The sequence below is a fragment of the Neovison vison genome, chromosome 6 (assembly GCF_020171115.1).
Source record: "Neovison vison isolate M4711 chromosome 6, ASM_NN_V1, whole genome shotgun sequence".
NCBI classification, from domain to species: domain Eukaryota; kingdom Metazoa; phylum Chordata; class Mammalia; order Carnivora; family Mustelidae; genus Neogale; species Neogale vison.
The window spans coordinates 75,720,741-75,746,254 of record NC_058096.1 but is presented as its reverse complement, the minus strand read 5'-3'; the positions used below and the strand labels follow the sequence as shown (position 1 = coordinate 75,746,254).

General features: G+C 41.0%; 1 protein-coding gene across 1 annotated transcript in view; it reads left to right on the top strand.

Moving 5' to 3' along the window:
- The window catches only part of ANKUB1 (ankyrin repeat and ubiquitin domain containing 1), a 32,080-nt gene extending 9,251 nt beyond the window's left edge, over positions 1-22,829 (top strand). Inside the window, exons 3-6 of the mRNA XM_044255082.1 lie at positions 4,023-4,239; positions 14,369-14,483; positions 18,561-19,499; positions 22,316-22,829. Of these exons, the coding sequence (XP_044111017.1) occupies positions 4,023-4,239; positions 14,369-14,483; positions 18,561-19,499; positions 22,316-22,445 (1,401 nt within the window). The 3' untranslated portion in view covers positions 22,446-22,829. The remainder of the gene's footprint in view (positions 1-4,022; positions 4,240-14,368; positions 14,484-18,560; positions 19,500-22,315) is intronic.
- The last annotated feature ends 2,685 nt before the right edge of the window (positions 22,830-25,514 follow it).

Here is a 25,514-nt window from a genome sequence, read left to right as displayed (position 1 = left end):
ATATCGGATCAGAGGCTAGTATTGAAATCTATAAAGAACTTACCAAACTCAACACACAAAGAACAAATAATCCAATCAAGAATGGGCAGAGGACATTAATAGACATTTCTGCAAAGAAGATATCCAGATAGGCAACAGACACGTGCAAAATTGCTCAACATCCCTTGGTATCAGGGAAATACAAATCAAAACCACAGTGAGATATCACTTCCCACCAGTCAGGATGGCTAAAATTAACAAGTCAGGAAATGGCAGATGCTGGCAAGGATGCGGAGAAAGGGGAATCCTCCTACACTGTTGGTGGGAATGTAAGCTGGTGCAGCCACTCTGTAAAACAGTATGGAGGTTGCTCAAAAAGTTGAATATAGAACGACCCTATGAACCAGCAACTGAACTACAGGGTATTTACCCCAAAGATAGAAATGTAGTGATCCAAAGAGGCACCTGCACCTCAATGTTTATAGCAGCAATGTCCACAATAGCCAAATTATGGAAAGAGCCTGGATGTCCATCAACAGATGAATGGATAAAGAAGATGTGGTATACACACACACACACACACACACACACACACACACACACACATATGCACAATGGAATATTATGCAGCCACCAAGAAATGAAATCCTGTCAATTGCAATGACATGGATGGAACTAGAGAGTATTATGCTAAGCAGAATAAGTCAATCAGAGAAGGACAATTACCATATAATCTCTCTGATATAAGGAATTTGAGAGTCAGGGCGGGGGGTCATGGGGACTAGGGAAGGAAAAAATTACACAAGATGGGATCGGGAGGGAGACAAAAACATAAGAGACTCAATCTCACAAAACAAACTGAGGGTTGCTGGGTGGTGGGGAGGTAGGGATAGGCTGGGTTATGGATATTGGGGAGGGTATGTGTTAGGGTGAGTGTTATGAAATGTATAAGCCTGATGATTCATAGACTTGCACCCCTGGGGCAAACAATACATTATATGTTATTAAAAATATATATATATATAATGTATTGTATATATATTGTGTGTATATATATACACTATATATATAATGTATTATATATATTATATATAATGTTATATATATATAATGTATTGTTTGTATATATATATATAATGCATTGTTTGTGTGTGTATATATATATACACACACACACACAACAACAAAAATACTGATGAATCACAGAACTGTACCCCTGATACAAATAATACATTATATGTTAATAATAAAAAAACACTCAGAAATAAACTGTGCTCAAACAATACTATTCAGTCACAAGCCAATAAAAAGTAAGACATGTACCTCATACCATGGTTTCTTGGTTTATTTGTAAAGGGGAAAGCCTAATTTTATGTATTTTCAGTGATGATTTTTCTTAAAAGATTTTATTTTTTTATTTGACAGAGAGATAGAGAGAGCACAAGTAGGCAGAGAGGCAGGCAGAAGGAGAGGGAGAAGGAGGATCTCCACTGAGCAGGGAGCCCAAGGCAGGGCTCGATCTCAGGACCCTGGGATCATGACCTGACCTGAAGCCACCCAGGCGCTTAACCGACTGAGCCACCCAGGCGCCCCTTCAATGATGATTTTTGATGGTATTATTTATTTAATAACATCTGGCTTCCTTTAGTATAACTACCAGTGTTCCTTATTTAGAATATTTGAGGAGAGGTATCACGTAGATAGAGAGATGCTTTTATTATGTGCATAAGGTGAGTTGACAAGTTGCTGGTAATCCACATCAATGTGTTCCCTCTCCAAATAACCAACATGAAGAAATGTCTCCCAATTGGTGTGCCTCAATAGAACTTAAAATGCATTATCTCACAAAAGTAAGGTTTATAAAATGGTGGATAAATAGAGTTAAAATAGTAGAAAGGGAACTATGTTTCAGATACATCATATATTAAATGGGCCTGGGAAGTTCCTGGGGGCGTAAAAAAAAAAAGAAGAAACTCTGTAGGTGCTAATTTTCTTGCAATTTAAGAACATAACTTTATTAATAACTAATATATTTTCTTACTTGCACTATTAGTTTCATCTAAACATTCCCATGTTTTGCAGTTCTCCCTTATTACTTGTTTAAGAGTTTTACATATACCTAGTTATAGATGCTTATGTTTATTCGTATTCTGAGAAGCTCCTTTTGAACTTAACTTTTTTAACATCATGTAGTTGCCAGTTCACTATGAAGAGTGACTTGGTTCTTTGCTACTTTCTTTGCACATTACACATTTAATTTTAAGTATAAATTAGTATCCGTACCAAGGGCTAACAAGAAATCAGAGTAACCATCAAAGAAATAAGGAAAAGCTATTGCCTAAAATATAATTTTATCCACCCCGCTATCTTTTTATTTAGTTTTTGTAGGAATTTCTTCATGCCTATAAATACCATATGAATTTAGGATGGACTTTAATGGAGCCATAGGAAAGCGCAAGCATATCGAAAGGGAAAGAGTGAATCCTATGTCCTTCCAATTTTTATTGAGTGAGTTTATGAGAAGCTGTTGAGAAAAACTGTCCTAAGCACTTTAGACTCAGGAAGCAGAGGGCCGGAACCTGCTTTTGGCTATGTGAGTCACTGAAATGGGCCCCAGATCAAAGCACCGCAGCCTAAACTGCAGCTGTAACATTCATTACTCCTTAAAGGCTCTTTCAAAGAGATCTGCATGTTGATTATGTTATGGCAGTGTCTGATCTGGGAGGAGGGGAATGAATGTAATGTACTACAGTTCTGAAGCAGGGAGGGGCTCCTGGGGGAATCTGGAGGCAAATTTTGATAGAAGAAAGGGGGAGGATGGAATAGAGCTGAACAAGAGAAAAATGACTGGCTAGGAATGCCCCCCTCACCAGACCCGAAAACCCAGAGGCCTGATGCCCACTTGTGAGTCTTGCTTAAGGTGCCTCTCCAAGACTCCCACAAGACAGGGGCGGCTCCAAGCATGCATATCTGCCAAGCCGACAAGAGGCCACTGAAGACAAACACGATTGCCCTGAATCCAATGAAGAGGAAGTACATGCAGTTTCATTTTTTTGGTTCAAAAACTGAAAACGTTAATAGTCTTCTCCTCTCTGCCCCCTTCCCATTTTCCTGGTTTGCCATGTTTCTAGCTTTGGTGTGTCTTGATTCATCTGTTGTTAACAGGAAGATTAATATTTTTCCCAAACCTTCCATTTGAACTTGACTTGAGATGTATCACTTTCACTTGCTTTCCTATTTATATTGCAAAAGAAAAAAAAAAGAAAATTTTTATCACTTATATTTAGAACTTCCCTTTTTTTTTTTAAAAGATTTTATTTATTTATTTGACAGACAGAGATCACAAGTAGGCAGAGAGGCAGGCAGAGAGAGAGGGGAGAAAGCAGGCTCCCTGCTGAGCAGAGAGCCCGATGTGGGGCTCGATCCCAGGACCCTGGGATCATGACCTGAGCCGAAGGCAGAGGCTTTAACCCACTGAGCCACCCAGGCGCCCCTAGAACTTCCCTTTTTAAACAGTAAAAGTTAATATACATTTTTTAGGTTAGACCATACAGAAAATGAAAAGCATAAAATGCTAAGTAAAACATCCCTCCTACAACATTGAACTTAGTTCCACTCCCCAGAGATAACCTCTCAGAAAGGATTTTAAAAATTGACTGAGGGTTTAGAAACCATAGTACTTCCAAATCAGAGCCCAGCGTGATGGTAGAGTTGTTTCTCAAAGAACACCTCCATAAGTGCAGTGTGGATAAAATTATCAACACTCGTCTTGTGTTTCTGGATCTGCAGACTAAGAAGAAATGTCGCAAAGCCCTGCCAAGTCTCCTTCATTTTTCTCAAAGCAGGAGGACTCCTTAATAGTCTCAGGATGGAAGAACAGGAGTCAGACCAGGAGTCAGGAACTTAGCTGGCCTTCGCTTTCATCCTTAGCCCCCATGTCGTGGGAGTTAGAGACACTCAGAGCCACCCTCCAAAATGTTTTCCCTTGTTTCAACCCCTAGATAGTGCTTATTCCTGAGTTTCCTCCTTTTCTCTTCCCTTAGGAAGAAGACAAGCCAACTCTCTATGTGTTTAATGCTGTGACCCAAGAGACAATGCCAATGATGGAGAACATTTCCCTTCTTGGTCAAAAAGTGTCTGATCTGAGAACCCTGGTAGCTTTGAGATGTGGCTTCCCTGTGAGTGTCTTCTGTCTCCGGACCCCGGAAGGACTGGAGATGTATGACTGCAACACACTGAGGGACTACCAGATAGACATCGGTACTGCCCACCATATTCAATACCAGCTACTGCTCAGCACTATGGTTCTTTGGTACCAGACTGGCAAAAAATGGAGGAGTTCCTTCCAAACTAAAACTTCTGAAACCTCAGTGGGGATGTAAACGATCAATGCCCCTATCGGGTATCTGGGTCTTTAGACTAACAAGTAAGAAATGGCCCATAGACCTGCATGTCTTGTTCTCTTTACTCAAAGCAGGATAACTGGTTAATATCCTCAGGCTAGAAGAGAAAGACTCAGTCCAGTTTATGTTTTTCTCTTTCAAAATACATTTCAAGAATACACAGAAGCAAGTTCAAGTACATATCCTTTTTCTTCCTTTGAACACAGTGGTAGCATATGATACACACACTGTCTTGAGCTTGCTTTATGCAATCTCATTTTAAAACACTGTTGGTTATATTAATATTTTAAATAGTGCAAGTGGCTACTGTGCAGTATCCCCGATTGACAGATTAGTGAGTTGGCATTCATCCCCGATCGGCAGATTACAACCTTTCTTTAAATATTCTACTTCCATGTTGTGTCTGCTATAGCCATACACCATTAAAACAAACTCAAAGGACTGTCTGATTGCTTTAACCCTATAGGAAAATGGTTCAAACTTTATAGAGATTCTTGCTTGAGGTGAATGAATCTTTGCTGACAATCAGCAGACATTAAGGTAATGTTATGCTATCACACTCGTTGCTATGGAATTTGAGTTCTCCCAATTTATAGTCCGGTTTGTAAACACTGTTGAGTTAAACAGTTTTGCTTTTTACACTGCTAAATTTGCATTTATTGTTACTTCTCTTATTATATCTGCTTATTCTTTCATGATATTTTTAATTGAGGCTCTCAAAACTTTGACATCATTTATCATCCCTGTTTTTGATCAAAGGAAGTGATGTTCTAGGATTTGTCCCCACAGTACCTCACAGTAAAGCACATACTGTTTTGCACGCTTGCCAGGGAATCAGCCCTGCCCAGAACATGGTGGGGACTTATGTGAGTAAGGACACACAAGAGGCATTTGTCCTCAAGCAATTTATGATCTAGTTTTTTAATGAAACACAAAAGAATACATTAAAAATATTCCGGTGACGGCTCTTTAGGCCTATGCTGCTCAAATCATGATGTAACAGTTTACAGCTAGAGCTAGAAGACAATTTAGAAATGGCTTCACCCAACCCCAAATTTTTACAGATCTAAAGAAAGCAAAAATGTTCCAGATGGTTAAGAGTGTGTGAAGGACAACACACAGGCCTCCTAAAATGACCTTCTAGGAATGCGGGTTTTCAAATGTGAGGTTAGGGGCTCAAGCATGACCAGAGTAGACTGCTTGGCCACCATGAGCACAGGGCATAGGAGGAAAGGCAAGGAAAGAAGAACCTCAAGGAGAAGGGAGGAAAAGTCTTTGGTTGGCTTCATATCTTTGCCTAAAGCATCCCTATCATTCCTCAAGCAGTCAGTCCACCTTTTTTTAACCAGAGGGTAATGAGGTTCTTGATCAGCCTACCTTGCAATTTCTCCCTTTCCCAGTCAATGAGTTATCCCTGGTACTATCAGGATTTGAAACTTTACCCCTCTCCAAAAGCAGTGGAAAATTAGAAGGTCTCTGAGAAGCAGTCAAGCTCATATTGAAAATCAAAGACTTAAGTAGCTCAGTTAGTCACTACATATATTAGCTCATATAAAAACACACAGAACTGGGGCGCCTGGGTGGTTCAGTGGGTTGAGCCACTGCCTTCGGCTCGGGTCATGATCTCAGGGTCCTGGGATCGCGTCCCGCATCGGGCTCTCTGCTCAGCAGGGAGCCTGCTTCCTCCTCTCTCTCTGCCTGCCTCTCTGCCTACTTGTGACCTCTCTCTGTCAAATAAATAAAATCTTAAAAAAAAAAACAAAAAAACCCACACAGAACTGCCTCTGCACTCTGAGCATTCATGATAAGGTAGTAGAAATAAGGCCTGCACTTATACTTATTCTAATAGTAAGTCAGCTCAATGAAGGCTGACGGGCTTGAGGAAGGCATTCTGGAGAATGCTGGGCATGAGCACACAAAGAGGTGGGAAATATGGTCATATGAAAGGGAAGACATTCCAGGCTTCTAAACCAGGAGAAAAACACAAGCCACAGGTTCATGAACATGGGATTAATCCAGGGAAGACAAATATCAGGAGACCTCTGAAAAGCAGAGGAGACTCACTGAGACCAATCAGAAACACAGCTGGGATCAGACTGAGAAGGGTCTTAGGGGTGAGGCAACAGAGCACAGGCTTCACATGTTGGCAATCAGAGCTATGCACGTTCTGGAACAGAAGTGTTTAATCTGGCAGCAAGCAGCATAAAATACAGAAAGGAGTTAGGAGAAGCAGGGTGTTGTGCCAACGGGCACTTTTGAGAATCCCAGTATTAAGTAGCTCCACCAGCAATGGAAGAGAGAGGCAAATCTGAGAAACCCAGAAATTAGAGACAGGATGTCAGGCTGACTCACATTTAAGAGGAGGGAAGCACCAAGGCTCTGACACTAGGACTGTGGTGGTGAAATTGGGGAAAGGAGCTTATACTTTGGGTCCTAAACTTTAGATATAAAGAAAGGCAGAGAACGTGTGCTTTCTCTAAAAGTTACTGTGCTAATTAGTGGCAAAGCTGTAAGTTCAACTGAAGTCTTCCGATTCTCCTCCACAACAAACACTGAGTGAGGGCTTAGTGGTGGGTTCGGTTAGTAGATGTTGCTATAGGCGTCCTGCCGTGGAGTCAGGGACTAAGCCCTATGAGAGGTGCTTTGCTTTGAGAGTCTATACAGAGAGGGACACGTCAAGGGCCAAGGGCCAGTAGTCAGGACATGCTGAATCAGGGCAAGTAGACAGCTAATAGGAGTCAGAAAATGAGACATGTAAAGCTGTCAGAGGTGGGAGAAAAGGTAGGACTGTGCATTGTCAGAGATGACAAAGAAGAGAGAGTTTTTACCATGCGGGTAAAAGACCAAAGACAATGTCTGAGAAAAACCTTTTGATTTGGCATAAAAGTCATTGGTGAACCCAGAGAGAGCAGTTTTAATAAAGTGGATGGAGACGGAAAGATTGCAGGGATGAAGAAGATGAGTAATAAAAGGATAAAGGGATTTTTTTTGGTGGTAGAATATTTAATGATTAACTTGTCAAGAATTTATCAAAGCTAAACATTCCCTACTACATGTGATTTTGTGACTTGAGGTTTAGTGGCACATCATATAGGTCCAACACACACACACACATACACACACACATTTCTTATATCACTGTATATGGGACAAATGTTCATTTTAGCCTCATTTCAGGTTCTTAAATCTCTATCCTGCCTTTTGCTTTCCTCTTGCTTATCTACATTCTTGTCTGCTAGTTACTCTGTCCATATTATCTATATGCTTGAAAACTGACATTAATTCTTTCTGGAACAAGGTGTGCCTAACAAATGAATGAACGAATGAATGACTTCCCTTTACAGAATGCTGCCACTGGTATACCTCAATGGTAAATGCCTCATGGCAGGTATTCATGGCCAGAATGAGCAATCACAATCAATCTGTGGGCAGAGTCCTGGGAGTTCAGACCCTGAAATCTCAGCTGGCTCCAAGGCCCTTCTACCAGTCCTTAGGCCCCTTGGAGATCTACCATGCTGCTTTAATTCCTTTTACAAGTGAGGAAACAGGCTCAGAGAAGTTAAGTGACCTGATCAAGGTCATATTGCTAAGAAATGGTAATCACACACTCAGGATTGGGTTCTTTCCAACAATTTATAGTGCCAACCCAGAATGCTTTTATCAATATCTACTTTTATTGGTACTCTAAGTTCTGATCAATGTTTTGTTTTTTTCTCATTAGGGGAAACCCACACCAGAGAATGATTTCCATATCAGACAGGCAAATATTGACCTCAAAGTATGTATGCCCCCAGGGATAGAGGGACCACATGGGGAGAGGTTGCAAACAATTCCCTAGAATGCACACTGTTGCTCATACCTGCTTTCCTGCATGGCTTGCCACGGTGATGGGTTTGCAAGCAGAAAGTGAGCAGATTCAGGGTTTGTAGATATATACAATCTTGGGGGGGGGGGTCTTCTTTTAAAAAAAATCCAAAATTAAGAATAGAGAATTAAAAAACTCATGTAGTGAAAGGCCCTGAAGCTTAAGTCTCATTAGTTCTACTTTCATTTCAGTTGTAGATTTTTTTTAAAAGATTTTATTTATTTATTTGACAGAGAGAGAGATCACAAGCAGGCAGAGAGGCAGGCAGAGAGAGAGGAGGAAGCAGACCCCCCACCAAGGAGAGAGCCCGATGCGGGGCCCGATCCCAGGACCCCGGGACCATGACCTGAGCCGAAGGCAGAGGCCCTAACCCTCCGAGCCACCCAGGCGCCCCTCAGTTGTAGATTTTAACTGTATTTTCTGGAGCAATGTATCATTTTTCTTTTTTTTTTTTAAGATTTTATTTATTTATTTGACAGAGAGAGATCACAAGTAGACGGAGAGGCAGGCAGAGAGAGAGAGAGAAGCAGGTTCGCTGCTGAGCAGAGAGCCCGACGCGGAACTTGATCCCAGGACCCTGAGATCATGACCTGAGTCAAAGGCAGTGGTTTAACCCACTGAGCCACCCAGGCACCCCACCATTTTTCAAGTAAATTTCTATTTTCCAACAGAACTCCTAAGCTTACGAAGGAATTTAACATGTGACAAAGAGGCATTACAAACCAATTGGGATGGAAGTATTATCCAATAAATGGTGCTGGTTAATGTGCTTAGACGTTCTCTGGATAGGGCATTTGGGTGGCTCAGTTGGTTAAGTGTCTGCCTTTGGCTCAGGTCATGATCCCAGGGTCCTGGGATTGAATCCTATATCGGGCTCCCTGCTCATTGGAGTTTCTCCCTCTGCCACTCCCTCCCTGCTTGTGCTCATTCTCTTTCTCTCTCTCTCTCTCACAAAAATAAATAAATAAAATCTTTAAAAATAAAATTTAAAGGTTGAGCATTAAGAGAAAAACCAGCCATTGTTACCTTTGTCCTTTGAGGAATTAAGACTGCTTCATTACAAGGAACTGAAATTAATAGTTACAAAACCTGTAACAATTGCTCCCAGGTAGGGTATTAAAGCAGAATAAAATACAGAGCTTGATGGGAGGTGTCCTACTGCTGATGAGGATTTAAATCATATAGGCTTCTCTGTAGTTTTCAAAATCAGGGTTCATCAACAGTGGACAGGTTGAGCTAGGAAGAGCTGAGATCCTGAGTCTAGACGACCACTTAGGGAAGGACAGAGTGGCCAGGAAGAGGGAAGTTAGTCTCTAATAAGTACTGCTGGTGGGAGTCCTGGGATAGACAGGCAGATCAGTCTGCAGCTAAAGGCAGGAAGGCAGAGGGTAACCTCGGGGAGATCCAGCAGGGACCTGGTGGGTGAATCATAACATAGCATCAAGGTAGCAAATGAATAAATAAATAAATGACATAAGAGATGAAAAACTAGATAAGCTGGTTGTTGACATCAGAGGCTCTGACAACACGTAACAGAAATCTAACCCCAGAGATTGGGGTTCAGAGCAGGGACTTCAGTTCCAGGCTCAGAGAACAGATGGACCTCAGTTCTGAAACCCAAAAGATAGAGTAGGATACAGGCACTCATATTCTGGGGCACAAGGTGGGGGCTTGGTCAGGAGGAATCGGGCAAGTTAGTAGAACTGGAACAATATCCAAGCAGGATGAACAGGAACACCAACTTCCCACCTGAGCCTGAGATCTTAACATATTCCCTCTCAGTGGAATTAAGATTATTCTCTGGGCCTAAAGCTTGGCTGGTTCTTCAAAATGGAAGCTGTGTGGCCTCAGCTGTGGAACACAAAGGAGGCTGGGGTACAGTGCCAAGTAAGTTTTTCAATACTCATCTGTGGGTAAATTTTATGGTAAACTACAAACAGTGAATCACTTTTAAATCAAGAGATGAAATAAATGCAATCTGAGCATTGTTTAAAGTCCTTTGCTTCCAGTGCTACCTACAGGAATCAAACCTTTAAGTAAGAAAATTAAGTACAATGAGAAACTTTAGAGAAACTAAATCTATGGTGTCAAGGATGGTAAATACCAGCAAGTATTTATTATGAACCTACTATGTGTCTGAGCCTTGTTCTACTGCCAACACCATCATATTGATTCAAAGGCAGCCAGCCAATCTACAGATTGTTCGATGACATCAGCCAATTAAATTTTTGTTTGGAGACAAAGATAACATAGAGGATAGGAATGTAGGCAGAAGAGCCAGATTGCCAAGATACAACTCCTGATTCCACTCCTTACTGGGTATGTAAAGCCCAGGCAAGTTACTTAATCTCATAGGGCCTCCGTTTTTTAACTGTCAAATGAAGAGAATAATACGAACCACACTTAGTACTGTTGAAAATTTTAAAGATTTTTATTTATTTATTTATTTATTTAACAGAGAGAGAGAGATTACAAGCAGACAGAGAGGCAGGCAGAGAGAGAGGACGAAGCAGGCTCCCTGCCGGGCAGAGAGCCCAATGTGGGGCTCGATCCCAGGACCCTAGGATCATGACCCGAGCCGAAGGCAGAGGCTTTAACCCACTGAGCCACCCAGGTCCCCCTGTTGTAAATTTTAAATTAGCTTATTTGTGTAAAGTATTTAGAATAATGTAGAGCATATAATAAGCATTCAGTGAATATTAGTTATTTATATTCAATATATTATTATTAATAATTATTATTAGTCTTGTGAATTCAAACTGGGAAATATAGAGAGACAAAAATGGTTACCAGTATGGCAGAAAATGCATGGTGCCATGAAGAAAGGTTGGGTCGTGGCGAAGCAATTTTGCATGAAGACCTCATTTATGGTAGTAGAGAAACTGTAAGGGAGCAGCAGGGAAGCCTGTCAGCAGAGAAAGGAAGAAGACACAAAGAGGTATAGAGGGCTTGAGAGAGAGAGAGATCCCGGAGCCCATGGGAGAGATGGGGAGTCACCCATCTGGAGAGGTGTGTTTGTTCCTAATGCACAGCAGTTCTGGCCACTGTCTCAGTATAATAAACCCCATTTTCTTTTTTCTTTTTTTTTTTAAGATTTTATCTATTTGACGGAGAGAGAGATCACAAGTGGAGAGAGAGGAGGAAGCAGGTTCCCTGCAGAGCAGAGAGCCCGATGTGGGACTCAGTCCCAGGACCCTGAGATCATGACCTGAGCTGAAGGCAGAGGCTTAACCCACTGAGCCACCCAGGCACCCCTAAACCCCATTTTCTTGAGAGCCTCCTTGCAACCCAAAAGCATAACTAGAACAGAGTCCACAGACTGGATGAGACATGATGCTTGAGCTCAGAGAGTTCTCTGTTAGTGTTTACAAACTAGCAATTCCAAAACAGAAATGTATTTTCTTTTTTTTTTTTAAGATTTTATTTATGTATTTATTTGACACGGAGAAGGAGAGAGAGAACACAAGCAGGGGAGTGAGAGGCAGAAAGGGAAGGAGAAGCAGGTTCCCCGTGAAGCAGGGAGCCCACTCGGGACTCGATCCCACCTAAGGTAGAAGCTTAACCAACTGAGCCATCCAGGCATCCCCAGGAATCTATTTTCAATGATCAAGAGTTTCAACATACACCATGGTGGCCAGCTGAGCAATTCCTTTAACTATTTGCAAAAGTGAAACAAGGACATAGTTAAGAAGAGCTTCCTGGAGGAGGTGATACCAGTTTATGTTGCATCACAAACTATTAGAAGGAGGGTGTGGGGAAGAATCACAAGAGTTCAGACACCAAAAGAGCAGCAAAAGAAGAATCCCGAAGGCCAGAAATAGCCTGATGTGTATCCAGAAGTGCAGGAGAGCCTGCTGGGTTGCTAAGGGTTAGGAGGTCAGTACATGGTCAAAATGAATTTGGGGAATAGGGTAGAATTTCATTCAACAAATATTTACTGATTATTACCATGAGCCAAGCACCATTGAGGAAAGTGGGCATTACACTGTGAGCAAGAGCAGCAAGATGTCCTAACCTCTTGAAGTTTGCAGTCTGGTGGGAAACATAAGCATCAACAGAAAAATAGTGAATTTTAAGAACTCTAAAGTATAAAAATCAAAAACAAAAACAGGACATGGTAACAGAGAGTTATGTGGTAATATAGAGGGAGGCTATTTTAGATGGTTGGCCAGAGGAGGAGGTGACATTTGAGCAGAAACCAGAAGAAAGAGATGGGGAGGCTGGTTGGTGGTAGCTTCCAGAAGTAGATTTAGGTGAAAGATCATGGAAGTCTGAAAGAGGGTGGAGCTGGTAAGATGGAGGCAAGGAAATGGTTCTTAAACCTTCATGAGATAAACTTTACAGGCCTTAGCTATTGTACAGATAGAAGGCACGAGAAAGGGAAGAATGAGGACCAACTCTTAAATCTCTAGCTGAAATAACAAGGAAGATAGTAGGGTCACAAGCTGAGATGAAAGATGACGAGTTGCCTTTCAGAACAATGGGGTCATAGGGCAATCCCTTAGATGGTGATGTCCCCAGCAGGTGGAATCTGAAGCTGGAGCAGAGGCCTGGAGTGGAGGTTTGGACTTGGGAATGAAGGCCATGTGGGTGGTCAGTGAAGCCAGTAGGGTCATTGAGATTGCCTGTTAGTCAGCCAACGAGTATTTAATGAGCTCTTACCAAGTGCCAGGCTGTGTGGCAAGTCTTTTCTTTTTCTTTTTTTTAAGATTTTATCTATTTACTTGACAGAGAGAGACACAGTGAGAGAGGGAACACAAGCAGCGGGAGTACGAGAGGGAAAAGCAGGCTTCCCACCGAGAAGGGAACCCAATGTGGGGCTCCATCCCAGGACTCTGGGACCATGACGCAAGCCAAAGGCTGAGGCCTACCGACTGAGCCATCCAGGGGTCCCTGTGTGGCAAGTCTTGAAGGAGATTTCTTTTTAGTGGAGACATGAAAAAAAGATCTCTGAAAAGAAAAATGATTTCAAGTACTGATGATGGAAGTTGGGATGAAGTTAAAGTAAAATCATAGGATAAAGAATAATGGAGTAGGAGGAGCCAGTAGCGGCCAAAACAGTCTTCTGTAAGGACATAATGCTTGAATTGAAAACTGAAGAAGGACATTGTCCTGTGAAAAGGATGAAGACCTTTTGAAGCAAAAGAAAGTACGTCCTCAGGTCTTGTGATGGGAGTGGACTTGGTGTTATCTGAAGGACAGGTGAAACGTCAGAGTGGCTGGAATGGAGTGAGTGAGATAGGCTGGAGGGAGGTGCAAGGTGAGGGTAGGCCAGATAGGAAGGAGACTGGGTTTTATCCTGAGGGAATGCATAGAGAAAGAAGAGAAGGCTGAGGAAAGAAGATTCCTGAAAACACCATCCTGAGGAACAAAGGGAATGCGGTGCCACAGAGGTCAGACCAGGAGAGGGTAAGTAATAAATTCTCCAGCAGAAATGAACATACTACTTTTGTGTTGTTGCACACAATGGCTATCTTGCGATGGATAAAACAAAAGGGTCAGGGGTGCCTGGGTGGGTCAGTTGGTTAAGCGTCTGCCTTCGGCTCAGGTCATGGTCCCAGGATCCTGGGATGGAGTCCCACATTGGGTGCCCTGCTCCTTGGGAGCCAGCTTCTCCCTGTCCCTGTGTCTGCCACTCCCCCTGCTCATGCTCTCTCTCCCTCTCTCCCTCTCTCTGTCAAATAAATAAATAAAATCTTTGAAAACAAAAAAAAACATGAAAGGATCATTTAACTCCACCCTTATCCCTTTTGTGAGCTACAGGCCCCAAAAGCCCATCAGTCCTGCCAGTTTTTTTAGTTTCCTCTTCCAATATAACAGTTTGAGTTTACACGGTGATGTATATATCAGCATGGAATCAACATCCACAGGACTGTTTTAAGATAACTGCAGAAACTATTTCAGCATTATAATGGAATGGAAGGGCACAGAACCTAAATGTCTTCTCAAGTCGATGAAGGCCTAAGCTGAAAATAGCACCCTGGTCTACTTATTCCAAGGTTACTTTTCAGTTTGCATCTAACTTGTGCCTCTGGTTGGAAAAAGCTATCTTTAGAAGTTTTATAGATTGCCACAGCACAGGGAGGGATGGGAACCATTAACGACCTCTCTTGATCCACAGGCACGACACTTCGTTTGGATGTCTGGGATGGATGGAAGGAATTTCTGATGGGTTGTCTTCTGGGACAAAAACTTCAAGTGCAACGCTATTTATCGAATGAAGGACCAGTAGTCAAGTACGGAGATAGAGCAAACGCTAAATTAAGTACTTTTTACTAAACTTCTACAGCACGTTGAGCCTGCAGTTCCCTCTGTGGCTGGGTTGCTGCACTATGCTGGTTCCACTGAGAAGGTCTCAAGCAGATGTTCTTACTGAGATACTTGCTGGGATAAGATCGCAGGGATGTCACCAGGGCTGACAGCCTTTGGTGACAGACTGCAGTTCAGGTAGACTTTCCTCAAGAAATGCTAACTATTTCAACAAGTGACTTCAGTTTGGTTTGGAAATCAGACTTTTCACAGCACTTTTGAAGCCTATCAGAATAAGTACCTTGCCACCCTCATATTCTATTATTCTAAAAAGCAGTAATTGCTAACCGATTGGCTGAAAATTCTAGCTCCCTCTTCGTAAGCTGCCAAGTAATTTTTCAAACTTTTAATACAAGCCTTTTGTACATACTTTTGCCATACATGTGTGACTGGGCAGTGGGCAGTAGGCTCAGAGAAGCACACGGTCATGTTAGCATGACTCTGCCATCAGCAACATCCCTAATGTGTAAGCTGCATTACTCTTACGGTTTTAATTCACTGGTATTTTTGGACAGTGTTCCCTCTTGGTGATTTAATCATGCTTTACAGAAACCCACACATGCACCAAGAGCTCTAAGGGCTCTAAGAAGTGACAGATTAGAAAACCAGATTTTATAATTTTACATATTATTCATTATTTTAAAGTAATTTCTATTGGGGGATAGTAATAATTCCCTTTTTCCATGCTCTACGTCCAAAGAAATTGTTGTGTTGTATTGGTACTTTATATTATGCTTATTTATTGAGTACCTTTTAACATGACACTGTGTTATATGTATTACCTAATCTTATACTTTTGACAATTTTACAAGATAATACTCTTTTATCATGTTTTACAGATAAGGAAACTGACATCGAGAAATCTGCCCAATTCCACACATCTAGGCAGGTCACAACTGGATGTGGAATCCCAATAATTTAACTCTAACGCTCAGATGCTTAACCATTCCACTTGACTTAACATTTTGATAAAATCTTAGGAACATGAGCAGCAGGGGTGTGCCCTGTCCCCAATATGCACTCCTGCACACAGCCCAGCTGACCCACCTAGGCCCATGTGCTCACTCTGCTCCAGGCCTTTTCAGCTCTGGTGATCAGTTTCCAGCCTAAAATCTCCCTGCACACACTATCCGTATTTCTCATCATGCTTAAACACACACACACACACACACACATGCATGTATGAATAGAATTGACAGAGGCACAAAGGGAGGAGGGGAAAATCTATCAAACAGTTCAGAAAATACACATGAACAAACTAAAAAGCTCCTTTTATTCTATTCTGCTACCCAATCAGCAAATACCTATTGAGCATGTACTATGCCAGATCCTAGGTATATAGCAAAAAACAAGATATGGCCCCTGCCTTCTGCAACCTTGCAGTCCAGGAGGGGAAACAGAAAACAAGTAACCGATTCTTGCAGAAGCAGAATTGCAAAATATTTAGGGGCACAAACTCCAGGATCCTTCTGTCTAGGTTCAAAGCCCATCCCTGTTTAGTTGTGTAAACTTGGGCAAGTTATATAATCATCCTGTATCTCAGTTTCCTCTTTGCTAAAAGGGGAATAATAATTGCATCTATCTCATAGAACTGCTTTAGAGATTGCATGACATAGCAATCATAGGAATTTAGAAGGGGGCTGGCACATGGTAAGCAGGACATAAATGTTAGGTGTTGTTGCTCTTACCAGTCAGTGTGAAAGTGTTAGGACACGGACATAGTGCAAGATGATATGGGAACGTGTGGTGTGGGCAACCAACCAGAATTACCGGTTCAGGTGAAGTATCCTGAAAAAGGCAATTGATGAGATCTAAATGGTTGAGTAAACGGTAGGGAGAAAAAAAAAAAAAGATATTCCCAAACAGATGCAACAACACGTACAATAAAGTCCCAGGGGGGCAAGAGAATAGATTCAAGGAACTGAAACAAGTTCCACATGGTAGATCACTGAGTGAGAGGGAGCTAGTGGCCAGAGGCTAGAAGAATAAGAAGAGGCCAGCTCTTACGACTACCCATAAGAATGTAAAGGAATTTGGACTTTATATTTTAAATGTTGGGAAGATATTTAAGGTAGAGAAAAGCCAGGATGAGATCTGAGTTTTAGAACATTGGCCCTGGTTGCAGTGTGAGGAAAAAAGGCAGGCAGGAGACAGGTTGACCATGATGAGGTTGACAATGGCCAGAGCTAGGCTAATGACAGCAGAGGTAGGGCTAAGAAAACAAACTACAAAAAGATACATTTGGGAAAGAGCATCAGTAAATCTTGGTGAAAGAGTGCCTCTAGCTCTCATAACTTCAGTGCTAAGGATGAAAGCAAAGGCCAGTTAGTTCATCCAGGAGGGGCTCTTCTCCCCAAATCAAGAAAACTGATCCCATCCAGAGATGCTGATTTGCATTAATGAACTTTGACAAAAACTCATGTGTGAACCAAGAGGCCAGTATATTAATGTAATTGCTCTAATTAGTTATAATCTAACCACCACAATTCTAATCTAACTGTAGGTCCCAGAGGCTCACATGTTCTGGGCAGGTCATCTTCCTTACACAGGAACCCACACACACATCAAAAGATGGTGTGGTGAGCGTGTAACCAGTGAGAGGAGAATCGGTTATTTGCAATAGATTTCAGATGATAGCAGGCAAGCCTGTCTCCATCTCTATGATGGGGTCAGAGAGCCGGGCCCAAATATATCCTGTATCTATATCACTATATACCTAGTGGGACCCTATCTAGGTTTGCCTCCCTAATTCTTATCTCTCTAAACAGCCTGCACCAGTCATTCAGCTTATGCCTTATGGGGTATTGTAGGGACAGCAGGAAGGCCCGTGTGGCTCTAGCGCACTGACAGGGAACGAGGGTTATGGGAACGGGGGCAGGGGCCAGATTGTGAGAGGCCTTGTAAGCCAAGGTGAGGAGTTAGGATTTCGATTGCAGTGGGAAGTTATTTGAGGGAAGGAAGAGGAGCTCCAGTTAGGAGACTGCGGCACTGGTGGTAGTGCTGGTGGGGGCGCAACCTAGTGGTTTCAGTCAGAATAGCAGTAGAGACTTTGAGAAGCCCCAAATAAACACTATTGTTAGAAAAGACGAGAAACAGACTCACAGACCTGTACCCCTGGGGATAAAAATATATTATATGTTTATAAAAAATAAAAATAAATAAAATTTTTAAAAAAGAAAAAACAAAACAAACAAATACACAAAACATTCAAATTTCTTCGTGCTGGATTTCTTCCAAAACTTCCCCACTTAATATAAAGCTTGAGGGGTGCCTGGGTGGCTCAGTCATTTAAGGGTCCAACTCTTTGATTTCGGCTCAGGTCATGATCTCAGGGTTTTTAGATCAAACCCTGTGTCAAGCTCTGTGCAGGGCTTAAGATTCTCTGTCTCATCTCTCCCCCTACCCCTCTACCCTCTCTTTCCCTCCCTCTCTTAAAAAAAAAAAAAAAAATATATATATATATATATTCTCTATATATTTATATGTAATATAAAAATATATAAATATATTTAATATATATATATATATATTTTTTTTTTTCCCCCTGAGCATCTGAGTTTCATAAGAAAGAAAACCACTCTAAGAAAAGCACTTTGAACAACTTACCTGTGCATAGTGGGATAATGTGGCTAAGCAGGACCTGTGCCGTTTATTTTTTTTTAAGACTTTATTTATTTGAGATAGAGAGCATGTACAGAGGCTGGGGACAAAGGCAGAGGGAAAGAGAGAAGCAGATTCCCTGCTACGCAGGGGGCTCGATCCCAGGACTCTGAGATCATGACCTGAGCTGAAGGCAGACATTTGACCAACTGAGCCACCCAGGTGCCCCAGGACCTGTGCAGTTTAACCTATATATTACCATATGTCTTTTCTGAAATTTTTTACTTAAAAGTTAGGAAGAAATAAACATTTTAACTAGCATGCTTTGTGGTTATTTAGTGTAGCTACATTTATCCATTTGCTGACTTCCTAAACACTCACCTCTACTTATTTCATTCATTCAGGTATCAGAAAAAGGTAGCCCTGTACATCGCCGCCTTTTATGGGTACATTGAGCTCACTGAATGGGCCCTGAAGCAGGGTGTGCGGCCCGAAGAGGCTGTGGGTGTTCACCCCTGTCGAGCATGGTGCCATGAAGCCCTTCATGCAGATGTCTCTAAATGCCCTATTCATGCAGCTGCAGAAATGGGCCAACTGTTGATTCTGAAGGCCTTTGTCCACTGCAGCGTGCTGTGCCTGGAATGCAAAAATGCAGCAGGACAAATTCCCCTGACCATCGCCTTTAAACACAAGCATAAAGACTGTGTATTGTATTTATTGAGTAAAATGTGGTCCACGGTTTCTTTTCCGAAAATTTCAGTCCCCATGAGGATTTATATTAAAATAAAACAATGGGTCCTCAGAGCCCAGAGTCACAACCTTAATAAAAGCCAGCTTTGCAGAGCAAGGGTCTCTGGGGCAAAAGTCGGAGACACGGTGATGGTGGATGGTTTCAGCACACCAAAAATGACCTCCAAGAGCTGGTACAAGGCTAGGTGCGAGGATTCACAAAGCACCGTGGCCAAGCTACAGCTTCTCAGGGAAGAAACTGCAAGCCGGAAACCTGTCAATCCTTTGGCAATTTCACAGCACGACACAAAACAACAAACCTTGAAATTGCCTCCGCTGGTAGATTCAAGTACATTCTCTGAATTACAAAGACATCAACAACAGCATCAGAAAAAAATTACTGCCACAGCTAGGAAAAAAGAAAAGCTCATAAAAAATACGTATCTCCCTCAAGTCCCCCTGCCCCCAGTTTCCAGAGTGGGCTACTCACACCCATCTTTTTACTATGCAACACCCAAAGCGGACTTTTTACTCAAATCCTCCTTGGTGTGTTTCTCGGAGCACAGTGGTAAGACTACAAGGGAGAATGCCATTTACTGCTTAGCGGTGGCCAGGTAATGTTTTCTTTTTAAACATACCAGGGCAAACCTTTAGTAGGGCATGTCTAGGGCAGGGAATGGTCCATGAAGCCCTACCATGCCATATAATGTAGTACAAGTTGTTCCAGTGCATCAGTAACCGGCTTCACAGACCTCACCTTAGCCTTGTGTCTAGGACCAAATAAACCCATTTTACCGGCCAGACCAATCTGTGTAGCACCTGACTTCTCAGGCTTTCAGAAAGAAAGGAGACACATGCAAAGAGTTGTATCAAATAGCAAGGTCCCTTGCTTATTCTTTTTTTTTTAATTAATAAGAAATTGTTAATTATAATTAAAAGGAGAAGGGGGAAACTTGAAGTATGGGAGAGAGGCATCAAAAGTGTCATGGAAGACTAGATGGTGATGAAAGGGGAAGGGAAAAAGGAACAACTATGAAGACTTCAGTTGACTTACTGGGCAAGACATACTGGTTGGGGAAAATCTATACTGGACAGTGTGATAGAGTTGATATTAATATTTTAGGTCGTTTAAAAAGTAACCCATTGTCACATTTAAAGCCAGAAACAGATGTATCAGGAGTGGACTTTTCAGGCATATTCATTTCATAAGATAAATTTTTGCATATTGGTCATCAGATTTCACTGAAAACACAACTCTGATCAGATCTCAGGTCCCATCCATTACTTATAAGGTATTATTGGATGCTAATATTACAGTGGAAATATAGATTTATGAGCGGCTTTTCCCCCTAATCAACATGAAAAGGAAAGAACAAAACAAGGCTAGGTTGTTTTTGTTGCCTCTCTGTATTGCCTCTCAGCTCTACTTTATTTCCCCTAAACTGTTGCCACCTAGTGGTCAGAGAAATTTGGGCTCTAAAACTGACAAAATTCAGGACTGCATGAGATTGACAGAAGATAAAGAAACTGCTTACCAACTTCGATCTTTGTAATTTGTGATACAGCTCTGACTAGAATGCATAAAAAGAGATATTCTAAAATGCTAGAAAAAGACTAGAAATTGATTGGTTGAAAAAAATCACATAGCCATCTTAAAATCAGGCTGTAAACGTAAGAAAAGAAATACTGATTAGTTTTATCAACAGATGCACATTAGAAAACAAACAATGTACTTTTAAAATATTCTAAAGTGCTTATTATGTCCCAATAAGTGCTAGGCAGAATGCAAACATGCAAAGGTAAAGCAAGGAGTTAATCCGGAACATTAATGATGAGTTAGGCAAACTTGAACAGAGTTCAAATATTTGAAACACTAAAGTACTTTAATGCAAAATTGCTTCTCATAGATTCAGTGAATGCCTTTTAAATTTAAAGGACTTCATCAGACAAAAGGAGCCAGGTAGCTAGCGGTGGCAACATGGTCAAGGGCACTGCTTTGAGAAGGGGTCAGAGAGAAATTTAGTTTTCAAAGAAGTAAGTGGATCTGCAAAAGGCATTTTAGGGGAGAGGGAGAAACTGGCTGAAGGTGAGACTAGCAAGGCAAACTGCACCTATGCTGAGATCTCCTTGTGCCCACGTGGAGAGTCCGCTTATTAGGAAGTAGGTAGGAAGATCACAGGAGGTTTTTATCAGGTAAGTCACATAAGCAGTTTATGTTTCTTTTTTTTATTTTTTTTAAAGATTTTATTTATTTATTTGACAGACAGAGATCACAAGTAGGCAGAGAGGCAGGCAGAGAGAGAAAGGAAGGGAAACAGGCTCCCTGCGGAGCAGAGAGCCCGACTTGGGGCTCGATCCCAGGACCCTGAGATCAAGACCTGAGCCAAAGGCAGAGGCTTAACCCACTGAACCACCCAGGCGCCCCAGTTTATGTTTCTTTTTGAAGACAAATCTGGTGGAGATGTGTGGAAGAGTCACTGGGAAGAAGTCTTACTGAAGCTGTGGAAGGCCTACTGTAGATTTAGGAGGCTGTAATAAGAGAAACAAGGAATGATAAAAACCTGGACTAGAGCATAAGTAGGTAGGGAAGAGGAGGAAAGCCAAATATGAAAGATACTTCTGAGGAATGATCTGCAACACTAGATCACTAATTAGATGTAGAAGCAGAGAGAGAAGGAGGAATGGAGGTTTGTTTTCAGGTATAGAGATGGTGAGGAGATAGCAAAGGCACAGTGTTAGAGCAGGAATACTGAAAGGGGGCAGGTTTAGGAAGAAGATAAAGATGTGGAAATTGGAAGTGTGGGTCAGGATTTAGGAGTCAAGGATATGTGAGTTGAACCAATCAGTAAGCAAGGCCTTCTAGGATGAGGGTGCAGAGAGAGAGAAAGACAAAGGACAGACTCTGAGAGGGCCCCTCTGTAGTAAATCACATTTATACCCTACAAAGTAAGAGTGATCATATTTAAATCTGCAAGTCTTTATTAGTATATAGCCAGAGAAAAGCTACCATAAAACATAAAGTTTCATTGCATTATGGTAAAAGGGTATTTAATATCTTACCAATGGGGGAAAAAATGTGTTTTCATGATGGAAAAGGAGGAGAGGGAGATGCATCAGGGAATACATGATGTATAAGGATGCCTGGGGGAACAGACAGAAAAGTTTCTATCTAGAGAATTCTATATAACATTGAGTGGTCTTCTCTTTCTAGCTGTTGGGGCTAAATTTCTAGTATTGCCTTGGTAAAATATTCCCAATGCTTCACAAGGAACTAATTTGAGAAAGGTTCCTGTTTTCTATTTTTACAACTTACCTTGTGTGACAAGATAAGCTAGCGACAGCTCCAAAATCAACCTGGAGAGTTCTATCATTTCAGCAATAGAGACAATATTGGACTTCCTTACAAACTATTTGTCTTGTTTTCTTTCAGTGCCTTTAAAGAGAAACGATGGCTTCAGCAGTTAGGAATAGCAAGAGTTCTAGCCAAAAAGAGCATTTCTAACCTGACTACACAAGGAGGCCTAACAGCATGTGAAACTCCTCCAGAAATTGTACTTTGAAAAGTCATGACAACTCCAGTTTGGGCAAAGACCTGATCCAACAGAAACTTCAGTTCTCATATTAACATTTCAAGTAACTAATGCTATAATTTCTAATAACAGTCCTAATGCTATACAACCAGCGACAGGATATTTAGTGTTGAACATCATGTTTTCTTGAACTCCATCACTGTAAGTGAACATTTCAGGCATGTGTTTTTTTACATAGTTCATTGAAGAATTCTTAAGAAACGGAGAGGAGTAGCCGCCTACAGTGGTCTTTCCTACAGGGTAGGAAAACTGGAAGAATGGGAAACAGGACAGGGGGAGGGTGAGGATTTTTACTGTTGCTTTCTCTGTTTTTGTTTTCCTGGGGTTATTTTTAATGCTTTTTGTTTTTTAAACCATATGAAAGTAGTACATAGTAAAAATAAATTAATTTTAAAACTCTCTATAGGGAAAGTCCCTAGGGGAGTTACAAATACTGTTTAGGTCAAGTACTTGATCTTGGACATCTTTTGAACTTCTGCTAAAATATCACTATTAATTTTTTAAATTGATACATACAGTGAATTACACAAATCTTAAGTGTAAGATTCAATGGTTCTGACAAATATATACATCAGTATAACCAGCACTCCAATCAAGATGTAAATATTTCCATTTCCCCAGAAAGTCCCTTCAAACCCCCATAACTAAGTCCATCCCAGTCCCCCACAGACACCCACTACTCTGATTTCTGGTTTTTTATACAGTGAACTTTACTTTTAATTCTTTCTGTTGTACATTTGCCTCCTTATTTGTTTATTTTTTTCCCTTTTCTTTCTTTCTTTTTTACAGTTTCTACTTCTCTGATTAAATTTTTCATCATCACCTATTACTTTGGACATATTATTCGTAGTTATTTTGGGTTCAGTTCAGTTCTAATAACTCCAATATCTGTACTTCATTCAGATCTTTTTTGGACTGCTTTTTATTATCTAGCATATTCCATTGTATGGAATTTATCTGTTCAACTGTATATATATTTGGGTTGCCTCCAGTTTGTGTTATTATGAATAAAACTGCTATGAACATTATTGTAAGGTCTTTTCCTGGACATATGCTTTCATCTGTCTTGGGCAAATACTTACGAGTGGAATTGTTGGATCAGAGGGTAAATGTACCTTTAACATTATAAGAAATTGCACAACGGTTCTCCGAAGTGGCTTTATGATTTTTATACTCCCATTAACAATGGACAAATGTTCTCTTTTTTAAAAGATTTTATTTATTTATTTATTTATTTGACACAGAGAGAGAGAGAGAGAGAGAGAGAGAGAACACAAGCAGGGGAAGGGGCAGTATGAGAAGGAGAAGCAAGCTCCCTACTGAGAAGTTACCCCACCCCTGCAACCCCATGCAAGGCTCCATGCAGGGCTCAATCCCAGGACCCTGGGATCATGACCTGAGCTGAAAGCAGACACTTAACTGACTGAGCCACCCAGGTGTCCCTACAGTGTACAAATGTTCTGGTCACTCCACATACTCATCAAAATTTTGTGTCATCAGTGTTTTTTATTTTGTTTTTCTAGTGGGTTAAAATGACATCTCTTTGTGTATTAATTTGCATTTTCTTGATGATTAATGATACTGAATGCTTTTTCATTTGCTTATTGGTCATTTGTACAGCTTCTTTTGTGAAGTATCAACTCAAGAGTTTTGCCCACATAAAATTACTGGGTTATTTATCTTTTAATTATTTGATTCTTGGAGATTTTTATATACTCATGGTACAAATTTCTGTACCATGAGTACATAAAAATCTGGGTGGCTCAGTGGGTTAAGACTCTGCCTTCTGCTCAGGTCATGGTCTCAGGGCTCCGGGATTGAGGCCCGCATCGGGCTGTCTGCTCAGCAGGGAGCCTGGTTCCCCCCCTCTCTCTGCCTGCCTCTCCGCCTACTTGTGCTCTATCAAATAAATAAATAAAATCTTAAAAAAAAAAAAAAAAGCCGGGATGCTTGGGTGGCTCAGTTGGTTGAGCAGCTGCCTTCAGCTCAGGTCATGATCCCAGCGTCCTGGGATCGAGTCCCACATTGGGCTCCTTGCTCGGCAGGGAGCCTGCTTCTCCCTCTGCCTCTGCCTGCCATTCTGTCTGCCTGTGCTCGCTCTCCCTCTCTCTCTCTCTGATAAATAAATAAAATCTTTAAAAAAAAAAAAAAGCCAAATTCTCTCTCAGATATATGTATTGCAAATATGTTCTCCCAGTCTGTGGTTCACTTTTCCATTTTATGAATGGTGCCTTTTTGTGAATGAAAGTTTTTAACTTTGATGAAGTACAATTTATTGGGCTTTTTTTCCTTTATGGATCGTGTCTTCTGTTTCCTCTTTATGAACTCTTTGCCTATCCCAAAGTCGTGATGATATCCTCATATGTTTTCTTCTAGAAGTTTCATGTTTTAGCTTTTACATTAAATCTATAATCCATCGTGAATTATTTTTGTGTATGGGATATGAGGTGAGAATCAGGATTCATTTTTTTCTTGTAAGTTTATCAAATTGTTCTAGTACCAGTTGTTGAAAAGACTTTCTTTTCTCTCACTGAATTACATTGGTATCTTTATCAAAAATCAATTTACAGGGGTGCCTGGGTGGCTCAGTGGGTTAAGCCTCTGCCTTTGGCTCAGGTCATGATCTCAGGGTCCTAGGATCGAGCCCCACATCAGACTCTCTGCTCAGCAGGAAGCCTGCTTCACCACCCCCCCACCCCGCCTGCTTGTGATCTCTGTCAAATAAATTAATAAAATCTTTTTAAAAGTAAAATAAATAATAAATAAAATATTAATATTTTATTTATATTTAATTTTATTTCTATATAAATTTTAAAATCTTTTTAAAAATCATTACAATATCATTATGGATCTATTTCAGACTCTCTATTTTGTTCATTGATTTATTTATTTATGATTATACTAATACCACACTGTCTTAATTACTATAGCTGTACAGTAGGTCTTAAAATCAGATAGTATGTCTATTCTGGCCTTATTCTTCTTTTTCCAAGTTTGTTTCAGTTATTCTCAGTCCTTTGCATTTTCATATAGATTTTT